This window comes from Ptychodera flava, chromosome 9 (genome assembly GCF_041260155.1).
Source record: "Ptychodera flava strain L36383 chromosome 9, AS_Pfla_20210202, whole genome shotgun sequence".
NCBI lineage: Eukaryota > Metazoa > Hemichordata > Enteropneusta > Ptychoderidae > Ptychodera > Ptychodera flava.
This window is the reverse complement of record NC_091936.1, coordinates 32,457,956-32,471,222: the sequence shown is the minus strand read 5'-3', so window position 1 is coordinate 32,471,222 and position 13,267 is coordinate 32,457,956. Positions and strand designations below refer to the sequence as shown.

The 13,267-nt window shown below is 36.5% G+C and overlaps 1 protein-coding gene and 1 long non-coding RNA gene across 2 annotated transcripts; both read left to right on the top strand.

The window, feature by feature from the left end:
- The first annotated feature begins 2,734 nt into the window (after window positions 1–2,734).
- Window positions 2,735–3,316, top strand: LOC139141278 (glycoprotein-N-acetylgalactosamine 3-beta-galactosyltransferase 1-like). The gene has a single exon (XM_070710904.1). The coding sequence runs from the start codon at window positions 2,735–2,737 to the stop codon at window positions 3,314–3,316; it is 582 nt and encodes a 193-aa protein (XP_070567005.1).
- A 3,454-nt stretch (window positions 3,317–6,770) lies between these two features.
- Window positions 6,771–11,915, top strand: LOC139140715 (uncharacterized). The gene is made up of 3 exons (XR_011554052.1): window positions 6,771–8,429; window positions 8,640–8,898; window positions 11,578–11,915. It is a non-coding gene; the product is annotated as an uncharacterized lncRNA (long non-coding RNA).
- Window positions 11,916–13,267: the final 1,352 nt, after the last annotated feature.

The window sequence follows — 13,267 nt, the reverse complement described above, 5'->3', positions numbered from 1 at the left end:
ATAAAGGACTATGAGTGCTTAGTTTTAGTCCACGTTATTGTGAATAATAATGAATTAAATCTATGTTTTAGAAACAACTGTTCCTTGCTGGCACATAACAGCGAGAATCTAGCAGTAAGTGCCATATGCCATGCACTGTGCCGAAGCATGCGTATTATCAACTGCGGCGTATGTATATCGTAGTATTACTGTGCTTTTAATCTGACATTATCAGGTATCATTTATGGGCAGATTAAACGTAAGGATGTTATAGATTATTGTTCCTCTATTGTAGTCTACTCCACTACGTATCACCAGAAAGTCGGCGATTATAACTAAGGGACTAGGCGAGTTGGAAGGGTCATAATGTTTCATGGAACGGTTTCCGGGAGGTCGATACCATTAGTGCATGAATCAGGATGGAGTCGCTAATTTTTGTGCAATGGAAGGCAACTGTAATATTTGAAAACACTGCGCTGAAACTCTAATGTAGCAACACGAGGACTTTTAGTGTATGCGGTAATAATTAAATGCCTAGAAGAATATATGGATATATGGATGCGGCACTGTAGTTTTGGTTGTACTTGTGCTGTCAAATACATCCTTCGCATAATTGTCCAAAACCATAAACAACATTTGCATGGCTTTTCAAGGTATAAAGATAACTTTAATAATTTTCTTATTAAAATTATTGTAACACATAAATGACATTATGAAACATTACTTTTCTTTATAACAATAGAACAACCTCTTTGAAAAGTATGCCCCTCATGTTACACTGAAGGCGTTTTGTATTGAATACAATGTGGAAAAATTGCAAATGACACATTTCAATAACCAAAAAACCCAAAATTGTATGGAATCATTCTCTATCACAGCTGCTGAAATTATTAAAAATTCCAAATAAAGAAAGCCTGAATAGGTCTCTATCAATGTTTCAGCAATTAGTGAACAAAAACATCATGACAGTTAAAAACTGGATCAGTCTATGTTACTTTAACTACACTAATCTAAACGCGTTTGAAAGAAACATCAGGTATGGCGATAGAAACATGCAATAGTTCAAGGCGGCGACTCTTTTTACCTGTGACAACACTCTGTACTGTGCCTATTTACTAACTATTTGTTCGGTATGATGCAATTAATACCTCATGATAGCAGATACAAGCTTAAAATTTTATTACCTTGCTTACAACTGGTGCTCATAATTAGAAATACTGAAGGTACACTAACCCACGATACGGACATCATTAATATTAAAAGGACGTTTCTTACAATCGTCGATACGAGCAAAGTGATTTTATACTGAAAATCTTAAAGTTCTACCTACAAATGCATAACAATATTGACAGGAGAGAACTGCTTGAGTTCAGGGGGAAATACGAAGTAACGTCATGCTTAAAGCTGTGTGACCCGAAGGTCCTTCAAAATAATATGTATTACTGCCTTGCCACATGGCTTAAAGACCTGAAGGCAGGTTTGGCATGAGGTAAATGGTAGGATGGCCAATGGTCTCCTGACACGAGGACTCGCAAACTCATATGTTGAGGGAATTATGATTGTATTACATGCCTTCAGACGATCATTTTTTGTCGGATATTTAGGGAAAAAGAGGACAGACTATTCATGCATTCTTTCACTCTATTCCGTCACATTGTCCAATGTAAACATCAAGAAAGCTTCAATAGCATGAAGCGTGGGTAGTATTCTTACATAATTGCTGACACAAAAGGAGACAAACGAAGCAATTCCAAATTTGCTCGATAAACTTAATGTCCAAAAAAGAAGCCCACGATAAGGCTGCAGGCTGATATTACTAATCTGAACTAAATGTCAGACGAAGTATTCAAATATATATGCAAAACATTCAACAAAATACAGATTAGAATGTGAAGAATACATTCCATCTGAAGTATTCCAAACAAGAAAGAAAAACGAAATGAAGTTCTTGCCTCTGATGTCATCGACCCGGGTAACAATGGTCAAAGGCCGTGTACAGATTTCTCGGAACCTAAAATTCCCCGCATTTCCTTTATCAATTAGGTGTGTTATAGGTGTCAGACCGAATGTAAATGCTGTGTTATAAGGCACACAGCTGATGCACTTTTTATCTTTGTCTCTTACTGGCATCATTGCTCCCTTCTCGTAAACTTCGGATGTCTGTGGAAAGGAACCAGTTGTTCATCTTTCTTTCTTATCTATGAAAGAAAGGGTGTCGTCGGAACTGCGCCTGTGCAACTTTCTTTAATTACAAACAATGCATTTCATGCGTGATATCTAGATGCATCATGTCAACATAGCTGCAACATTTAAATTTTAAGATATTTATTGTTAACAAACATGTTTTAATTTTCATCAATCGCCAACTTACCCTACATACAGTGTTTACATCGGTCGTAGGGACCTCTGGTAACCTTTGAGCATAGTTCCGACGACAGCTTCCCTTTGAGTGTTCTACACAGAATGTTAAATGATGATTCCCTGATGGTGGTTCTTCTTTTACAAAAGTAAATGTATGGATTTACTTCATATTTGCCTAATCATTACAGGTCCTGTCGATATCCATGGCTGTGCTGGAAGCTATAATTTAAGTATAATAAATTTGTGTTTCCTTTACAGTGTCACGTTAAAGAAGCGAGCCTGACACATTCCAACAACAAACCCGTACGAATACTGTGTTTCATACCCACCGCACCCGATAATTGGCGAACGACTTACCGTAGTGAGAGAAACTTGGGGCAAACGAGTTGATAAAATGCTGTTTTTAAGCAGCGAAACAAATCAGAACCAGACGCTCATCGGCCTCAATGTAAAAATAACAGAAGGTCGTCATTTCATTTGGGGAAAAGTAAAGGCTGCTTACAAGTACATCTATGAGCACCATATAAACGATACTGACTGGTTTATGAAAGCCGATGGTGACACATACGTCATCGTTGAAAATCTGCGAAAAGTGCTGGAGCAGGAAAGCACGACACAACTCATGCTCTTCTGTAACAGAGTAAGGAACCCAAACAATCTCAACGTCACTCATGCGGACGGAAGTGCAGGTTATGTCATCAGCAAGGCCGCATCGAGAAAATTGGTGGAGATCGGATTGAAAAACGATTCTTTATGCTCTCCGGAAGAACAAGGTCCCGACGACATAAAACTAAGCCAGTGTTTGGAGAGGCTTGGTGTTCCACATCGCGATTCGAGGGATGAACATGGAAAACAACGATTCTTTCACTTCTCAGTGGAAATGTACTTTAACATGTCGGTATCTTATTACAGGGACAAGATTGAATATTATCCTACTGTTCAGGTAGGTTGGTATAATCTGTTATCCAAGCTATAACGTATAATCTGTTATCCAAGCTATAACGTAGCCTATGTAAACTATTATTACATTTAAGTTTTGCTTACTAATAATAATTAAATAAAAAAATGAACGAAAGATTAACGTTTTGTTACATGATAGGAACGATATTGAAATAATTGGCCACGGATAAAGTAATTGAGAATTCTTTGTTAGTTCACTACAGTGACGATTGCAACTTTTACCACCAGCTAAAATAAATTCATTAAACTAATTCTCTGTGCCCGTTTTACATGCACCTATATCTCAAGTTATTTTAATGGTGTTTTAAAATATTTGGGTTTCTGGTAACCCTACCAACAAATATTGAAACTCTCTGACCCAAATATAACATTTTTCGCATTGTTAAAATTTACGCATGATCTAGCCAAGTTTTGCTGTTACTAAAGGTTCAGAACTAATACAAAATAAAAACAGTTCCCAACCAACGCTATTGCGTGAAGCTATGTTCATAATGAACACAGTCATAATTATTAAATGCATTATACATTCATTTATCCACGGTTTTATATTTCCACTCCTCATGCTGTTTACTTAAGTGCTTCCTCGACCTCTGACCCTTAAGTTGTGATTATGGGGTCTTTCCACCAGTTCTCTGTTGATGGAACGATAACATGCAGGAGTAATTTGTTGGTTCAGAACAACTGTTGTTATGTTGCAATTACGCTGATAGTGCAAATGGGAGCACCTGTTTTTAGTACCCGACATACCTCCTTTCAAAAAAACCGGCACTGTTTTTCTTGCTGTTTGTAAAATAAAGAAAGGAATTTGAGAAAGCCTGCTATTGGTTGGAATACAGCAAGCAAATTAAATTAAACGCTGAAACAAGAATAGACACAGTGTAGAATAGAATAGAATAGTAAAGGGTAGAATCGGATCAAATAGAGAACTCAGATGAGAAAAAATCGTTCTTGTCCGAACTACCCTATTTTTAGCTAACGTGTTCACGTGAGCTTTATGTTGCAACCATGTAAGTCTGTCTGTGTGTCTGTCTGTGTGTCTGTCTGTCTATCTGTCAGTCTGTTCGCGCGATATCTCAAGAATAGCTTATCGGATCAGAATAAAATTTGGTACATAGATTATGTTTGAAAATGGCGAGAGCTGATTAGTTTTGGACGTGTCAATGGCATATTTCATGCTCATTTGCATGATCAGTGATGTTCAGAAAAAAAAACAGAAAAAACAGACATACAATTAGAACGGCTGCAATGAATTTTAGATTTGCTACAAATGTTGACCACAAAAGGATCTATCCGCCACGATAGACTTACACCTATGACATAAAAGTTAATTGCTGATTTGCATATTTGATGAACTTTACTAATTAGGGATATATTTCTGAAATGAGTGAATCAAAATTAACGAAACTTGGTATGTATATTGAACCTATTCTATAATTTAATAGAATCGAAAGTCATTACGTTTTTTTACATCAGCCAAGTCCAAATTTGCATATTTAATGAAATTTCTAATTAGTAATGTATATCTTGACAGCCTCGACAAAAGTTGACGAAACTTGCTGTGTCCACGGAAGATACTATGATACAACATGATTGAAGTAATTAAGCATTTTACTTCAGCCAATTTCCAATGTGCATTTAATGAAACTTTTAGTTAGGGATATATATCAGGATTAACTTGATGGAAGTTGGCGAAACATACTATGTAAATTTATGAGACTAGGTTACCACAATATTGAGAGTCATCAAGGATTTTCACTTCAGCTAATCACTAATTTGCATATTGAGTGAACCTTCCAAATTAGGGATATACATCGGGATTGACTTGATCAAAATTGAGGAAAATTGTTTTGTACAATGAAGAAAATATAATGCCTAAAGTAGGTTGAGATTTCGTGGAACATCTAATACTAATCTGCATATTCAACGAACTTTCCTTATCACAGATACATATCTTAAATGGCCTAACAAAAATTGACAAAGTATGCTATGTACATTGAAGATACTACAATATAACATTCTTGAAGTCATTTAGCATTTTTTGATTTAGCTAATTACTAATTTCAGTATTTAACGAACATTCCCTATTAGGGAATGTATATCTCCTTTGATTTAACCAAAATTGTCGAAACTTATATATATATATATATATATATATATATATATATATATATATATATATATATATATATATATATATATATATATATATATATATATATATATATATATATATATTGCAGATAATATTACTATGACATAAGTCAGTTTTGAATTTGTGAAAGATCTTATTACTAATTTGCAGATGTAACGAACTTTTCGTATTAGGGATATATCTTACTTGACTACTTCAAAGTCGATTAAGCACGCTATGGACTTTGAAATCAGTGTCGGCGAATGCATTCTGTGGATGTATGGCGGTACAGACCTCTTGCAAGACAATGCGATGGCATTGCATATGTAAGATGGGGATCGTTTATGTCATAATTAATTTGATATATTTGAGCGAAGCCTCGCCATCACTACGCTCAAAAAGGGTTAAAGCAGCTGTACCGATTGAAATTGTATGCTAAAAAAACTGTTAAAATATATTCTAACTGCTATAAACATCTCAAAACTAAACAATGAAGACAAAGTTCCACAAACTACGGCCTATCACAAATACAAATGTGCATTTCTGGTAACAAAAGCCACCATCATACAATCAATAATCCCTGCGAATTTTAGCGAAAAAGCCAGAGCTTGTATTGTTGACTTGACTATAACGTAAGTGGGAACATGCCCTGAATAACTATGCCATTTCTATAGGCAATGTCCAGAAACATTTCGGCCTTGGTTTTCTGGTATGTGGTTTCGGTTCATCGTTTTTCTCGCGATAAATAATTTACCACTCCTTTTAACTTTGCTTTCTTTGTCTCTACCACTCTTTATCTGTCTATCTGTCTATCTATCTGTCTGTCTGTCTGTCTGTCTGTCTACCCTCCTTCACTCATCCTCTTTTTCTCTCTCATTTCCAGGGCAAAGATTGCTGCTCAGAGAATTTGGTGAGCATGCATAAAATTTTCCTCCGAATATGTATATGTTTGATTATCTGCTGTACAAAGTGCGCCCTCAATCACAGAGGTGTTGATGGACACCTAGAGCCAATTACGAGCCCAGAGTGACGATTTGTAAAGAACCTTCCACAGTAAGTGAGGCTACCCACAATTCTCCATGATCCGTACACACGGAGATCACTCACTGAACTGAAGCAAATTTCTTCTGTATAGTCTATGGGCCGACCAGATCTATCGTTTCAAAAATGGAACTAAATCGAATTTGGAAGTTATAAACGATTGAAATGACAAATACTTGCCCAAAAGATATAGAAAACAAATTGTTCAACCTCCTTTGCCTGAGAGGGGCGTAGAATTAAACCAAAAAGTCCCAAAAAACGAAGTAGATGCAAATAGGGGTAAAAGGTCATTAGTGTGTTTCTCGAGAGCAACAAACGTTCTCATTGGTGACTTCGATGACATTTCAATCGCGTGATCCAATCAAACAATGCGTTATATAGACGAACAAGATGGCCGCCCTTGCCAATATGCAGTGTGTATGCCACGTCGCGAAGACGAAAAGAAATGAGCCTGTTTGTTCCTTCACGGATAAATCATGGGCTAAATTGCTTCAATGTACTGAAGTATGAAAGGATTCTGATGGTTTGGAGCAGGAAATAGCACTGCAGGTAAGCGCTGAATGCCGAGATCGGGCGGGCTTCCACCGTGTATGCTATCAGCGTTTTACAGATAAACACCGGCTTACTCAGGCACAGAAACGCAAAGAGAAAGGTACTGTGCGGAAAACGCTGTTAACAAGCAAATCAAATGAGCCGACGGAAGTTGATAATGACGGTCAATACCAAGTTTCTCCTAAAAAGCGACACCTGCGGTCCAATCCTACTTCCACCGCCATTTCGGCAGCAAAACGCCGAAGTATACATGTATTACCACCGATATGCATCTTGTGCAGACGTCGGAAACAAAGACGGGACCCGATAACAAAAAAGAGGTCAAATGAAAGACTTACTTCGTGTGAAACTGATGGACGTACATTGATTAAAGCTGCGGAACATAGGAAAGACGAGAAACTGTTGATTCAACTGCGAGGTCAAGACTTGGTCAGTATAGAAGTTAAGTATCACCAATCATGTTACCTAAGTTATACAAGATGTGTAACTTACACATATCAGAAAAAAGCAGAGGAAGACAGCGGTATCATGTATGCCCCATCCTTTAAGAAATTTTGTGATGAAGTTGTACAGAAGAGAATCATTGAAGGCAGAGAGTGCATCGCAATGGATGTGATGAGAAATATCTTTATTAAAATTATCAATGACGAAGAAGATATAGATGAATCCACATACAAAAACTCGTCGCTAAAAAAAAGACTGCAAACAAGGTTAGTGACAAACTAGTGTTTATTCGACCTAAGTATCGCCAGTGCGAAATACTGATGGCTAACCGAGGAGATTCTGCTGCAGATTATCATATCTTGAATATTACCAATACAGATTCTGAAAGTGAAGAGAGTGGAAATGAAATGGAATCACAGTCAATGACAACAGCTATAACAACAGCCAAGATGAAAGGCTTGAGATGATTCACACTGCAATGAATATTCACAGTATTCTTGAAGAAACTGAAGGTGTTAATAACTGGCCTCCATAAGCAGAAGACCTGTCAATCCAACAAAGTAGTAGTATTGTGCCAACAAAGCTGTTCAATTTCCTAGCTTGGTGTACTGGCACATCACAGGACTTTCTCACAAGTGAACGCGTGGATGTCCCGTCAGCTGTAGAAAACAGATTGTTATCAGTCTGCCAGGACTTAATCTTCTTGTCATCTCGAGGACGGAAAGTCACCCCAAAACACTTGTCTCTCGGTATGGCAGTGCGTCATTTGACAGGGTCTTCGTCTTTGATAGGATTGCTGAATGGTTTAGGCCATTGTGTTTCACATTCATCGGTTTTAGAGCATGACACAGCACTAGCTCAACAACAACTTCACAGTGATGGTTTGCCACCTGGATTTTGTCAAGAAGTGTTTACCACCTTAGTTTGGGACAATAATGATTTTGTGAAGAAACTCTAAGTGGTAAGTAGACTCAGATACACATACTGTGATTAGCTTTCCATGTTACAGCTTATGATTTACACCAAGACGCCATGAAAACTAAATTTTTACAGCCTTTGTGTTAAACATTTTGCTGTGATTTTACTTTTTGCAGTTTTAATAGAAGGAGGTAATTACACATTTTAACTTTTATTTTCTTACGAGGTATATTTCATTATGATAATATTGTAGGAAAAGGTACAACTCACAACACCAATGGAATCATAATTCAAAGGAACACTGGAGATGAAGCTAGTACAGCTGACAACCTTTCAACTGCCGTTGCCATTACAAAGTCATAGCAAAGGACACTTACCGCTCCACCAAGCAACATTATTGAGTAACCATGGTCGCCCTCGCCATGGCCCTGCACCGTCAGGTTGTACATTGTGAAATACAATAATCATCACAGTCACCACGTATCATGATGCCATGGTCTCATATTACGGTTGTAAGTATTGTAAGCGCACACTCATGAAATGCTGCCATATTATCGCACCATTTGCACATAGCCTTACATGCCCTTTCCCTTCATCCTAAATTTCAATCATTGTTGCATTTTCTCAGTTTAAACAATATGTAAACAATCAAACCAATTACTGTTCATACATAGTCTCGTTAACCCCAATATAAAGGTGTCCTTTAGGGACTGGACACAAATTACAGGGGGGGTGGGCCGTGTTTTTTGGGGGTGGGTCGCCATTTTTCGCGCAAGCATTTTTGAAGGGTCACAAAATTTTGTGCAAGCCTAATGGGGAGGGTCACCTTTTTTCATGCATCAAAGCTGAAATTGCATGTGCACGTTATGGAATACTGAAAAAAGAAAAAATACCTCCTGGCACTTTCATTTTCTGCCATTACCATTTTCGGCGCGCCCTTCGGGCGCAAATTTCAGGTATAATAAACAATGTATTGATGATCCAAGCAGCCACATTGATTTAAGTTGTCATGATTTCTACTTATTCAACACTATTGTGCATAACTGTCCCCTATAATAACTCTTTCAATAACAATTTGGGAGATTACTTACTTGACATCGTTCTCCCATGACAATACATTGGGTATAGGTCGGTGTCAAACGTTCATGTCGCTGTATGTACATTTCTTAATTTTTTGAGGACAGTGACAGAATACAAACTGTTCAGAATAGTGCATAGTGTCATCAATAACAACTGGAAGCTTCAGGTCGAACAACTTTTGAATAACAATTTAGGATCAGATAACCTATGAGTTATTTGTAGTTTCCACATAGCCTACAATGTATAGTGAATCAACATTTTGGTGAAATTCCAAAATCAAATTTCTTGCACAACCATTGACTTGAAACCACTCTAGTCTAATCATGAATATTAATACTAATAATTAGGTGTACATAAATGCACAGGTTTACCAAGTTTTGTATTGGAAAAAAATTATTCATAGTTTCATCATAGACTGCCATGTATAGTGAATGGACATTTCAGTGAAATTCCAAAATCAAATTTCTTGCACACCCATTGACTTGAAACTACTCTAGTCTAATCATGCACATTAATACCAATAATCAAGTGTACATAAATGCACAGATTTACCTATTTTTTTATTGGAAAAAAATTATTCATAGTTTCATCATAGACTGCCATGTGTGATATGCCAAAATCAAATTTCTTGCACAACCATTGACTTGAAACCACTCTAGTCTATCATGAACATTAGTACCAATAATTCAGTGTACATAAATGCACAGATTTACCTATTTTTGTATTGGAAAAAAATTATTCATAGGGTTTCACCATAGACTGCCATGTATAGTGAATCAACATTTCGGTGAAATTCCAAAATCAAATTTCTTACACACACATGGACTTGTAGCCACTCTAGTCTAATCAAGAACATAAATATCAATAATCAAGCATACATAAATACACAGATTGGCCAAGTTTTGTATTTAAAAAAAATTATTCATAGTTTCTTCATAGACTACAATGTATAATGGATCCACATTTCATGCGAAATTCCAAAAACAAAGTTATTGTACACAGATGCACGTGTTACCACCCTCTTCTAATCAAGCACAATTATGTCAATTATTCAGGGTCATATATACACAAATAGTGCATATTTTTAATTCTGAAAATTTTTTTTACAGTTTTGTCATAGACTCCCATGTATAGTGGATCAACATTTTATGCGAAATTCCAAAAACAAAGTTATTGTACACAGATGCACATTTTACCACCCTCTTCTAATCAAGCACAATTATGTCAATTATTGAGGGTCCATATATGCACAAATAGTGCAAATTTTTAATTCTGAAAATTTTTTGACAGTGTTGTCATAGACTCCCATGTATAGTTTTGTCATAGACTCCCATGTATAGTGGATCAACATTTTGACAGAAATTCCAAAATCAAATATCTTGTTCACATGTGCACTTGTAAACAACCATGCTAATCAAGTATATCTATATCAGTTATTAAACATCTGTATATGAACAGATATAGCTAGTTTTATACTGGAAAATACACGTTCGTAGTTTTCTTATAGTCGACTACATGTATAGTGAATCAACATTATCGATAAAATCTAAAAATTACATTTTTGTACAGGCATGCACTTTTTACCTGCCACTTCAAGCAAAGTACATTTACATGAATTATCACACACATATGATTTGATATTTCTTGGACAACGCGTTATATCGGCCACATTTTGCCTTCCTTTCGGGAGGGCGACTTAAAAAGTATAGCAAGTCAGAAGGGGGTCTTTAACACATTGCGGGTTTTTTTGGGGGGTATTGAGTAACAGGGGAGGGTCACTTATTTTCATGCACGGATAAGGGGGAGGGTCACTAATTTTTGTGCATGAACTTTTGAAGGGTCACTATTTTTTACGCAGCGGTTTTTTGAAAAACACCGGCCCACCCCCCCCCTGTAATTTATGTCCAGTCCCTTAACTGTTGAAACCTTATATTTATTTCCTTGTTGGTTAATATTTTAATTACATTTTATGAAAGTTGTTGTATTGCTAATTTAATCGTCATTTTCTTATTGTACTATTACCATGAAATGCTGTTGTTATTATTATTATCATTGTTATTATTGGAATATCAAGTTCAATGCAATAACTTATTTTTTCATGTTACCTATAGGTTCAGATGCTGATTGCATGTTTCAAAACCAGGATAGAGTGATTGATGTCCCAATTACTAAAGACTTGGCATTTTGGCACTCCATGCTCAACATGCATCATACATCGGGGAAGCAGACAACATTGTCATTCGCAGTCCTGATACAGATGTCTTGATGTTAGCTGTGAGTTGCGCTCATCAATACAGGGCCAGCTGTTCCTACATCAAACCAGCAAAAATGGTAAAATCTTCTATGTAAACAAGATATCAGAGTCTTTGGGAGACAAGACTGCCCTGGCTCTCCTTGGCCTTCATGTGTTCTCTGGCTGTAATAGCGTGAGTTGCTTTCAAAGGCAATGGCAAGAAGAAGATGATAAAAATGCTTCTTGGAAGTGATATCTACACTGGTACATTCCATGACCTGGGAATGTCATGGACATTGTCTGATACACTAATGACACAAATAAAGTCCTTTGTCTGTAATTTGTATGGGCAAAGCCGATGCAGTAATGTGAATGAAGCAAGATACAACTGCTTTCGTCTTGGCCTACACAGTGATGGTGCCCTCCCTCCAAACAAAGACAGCCTGAAATTGCATACACAGCGTGTAAACTACCAAACAGCAATCTACAGGCGATGTTTGCAAGCAAAAATGGATGCACCAAGCCCACATGGACATGGATGGATACTGCAAGACTCAGAGTTATCAATCCAGTGGATGACACTTCCCCCTGCACCAGATTCTATCATCAATTTTGTAAGCTGTAAATGCAAGAAGTCTGGATGCTCATCAAGATGTTCATGTAGAGAAATGGAATTGCATTGCACAGAGCTGTGTCAGTGTGTTTCCTGTACAAACACAACAAAAATTGATGAAAGTGAACTAGCAGATGAAGAGAATGATAGCTCCTCAGACATAGAAAGTGACATTCAATAAACTAATTAACTGTGAGGAAGACATCGACAAAATCAAACATTCAATCATAGTGATCACAATGCAGATAACACTCACTGACAATAGAGAATTATGTCTTTCAAATGAAGGGAGATTTCAAATTGAAATGTATTTCCACCGATTGTTTCATCTTACAAAAAACAAAAAGAATAAAAAACCAGAGTGAAGACTAACAAGTGTGGTCATTTCTCCCGCGTAAATTTAAACTTCCAGGCAATTTTTAGCATATACTCTCAAATAGTTGAGTACATCATGGCTAAGAATACGATAAGTATGGACCCTGGGGATTTCTCCATATCTGGTAAAAATTAATTTAAATAAGGTAATTGGCCATATGAAAGTAACACCAACCACTGTTTTTCAAGAACGAATAACACAACACATCACACCTTATCATGTAGGATCAGCAACCATTTCAACAAAATCATAGGAAATGCCCGGTCGATACATCTTCTTTTTTATGTGAAAAGTTTAAAAAATTGCAGTTTTGGTTAAAAAATATATGTAAGACATTTTCAAGAAATGTTTGTGGATCTCATGTGAGAAAATTGGAGATGAAAAGGGAATAGTTTAATGGTTTTGAACATACAGTTACCAATAAACACATCATCTCTTTTTTTTCACAAAAAACATGAAAATGTGTGTTTTTGGTAAAAAAGTGCTTTTTTCATGTTTTTCGATGAAATAACAGTTGTTTTCAATTTTTCTTATAATTATTTTGGTACACTCAACAATAACTATCATGAACAGAGTAAG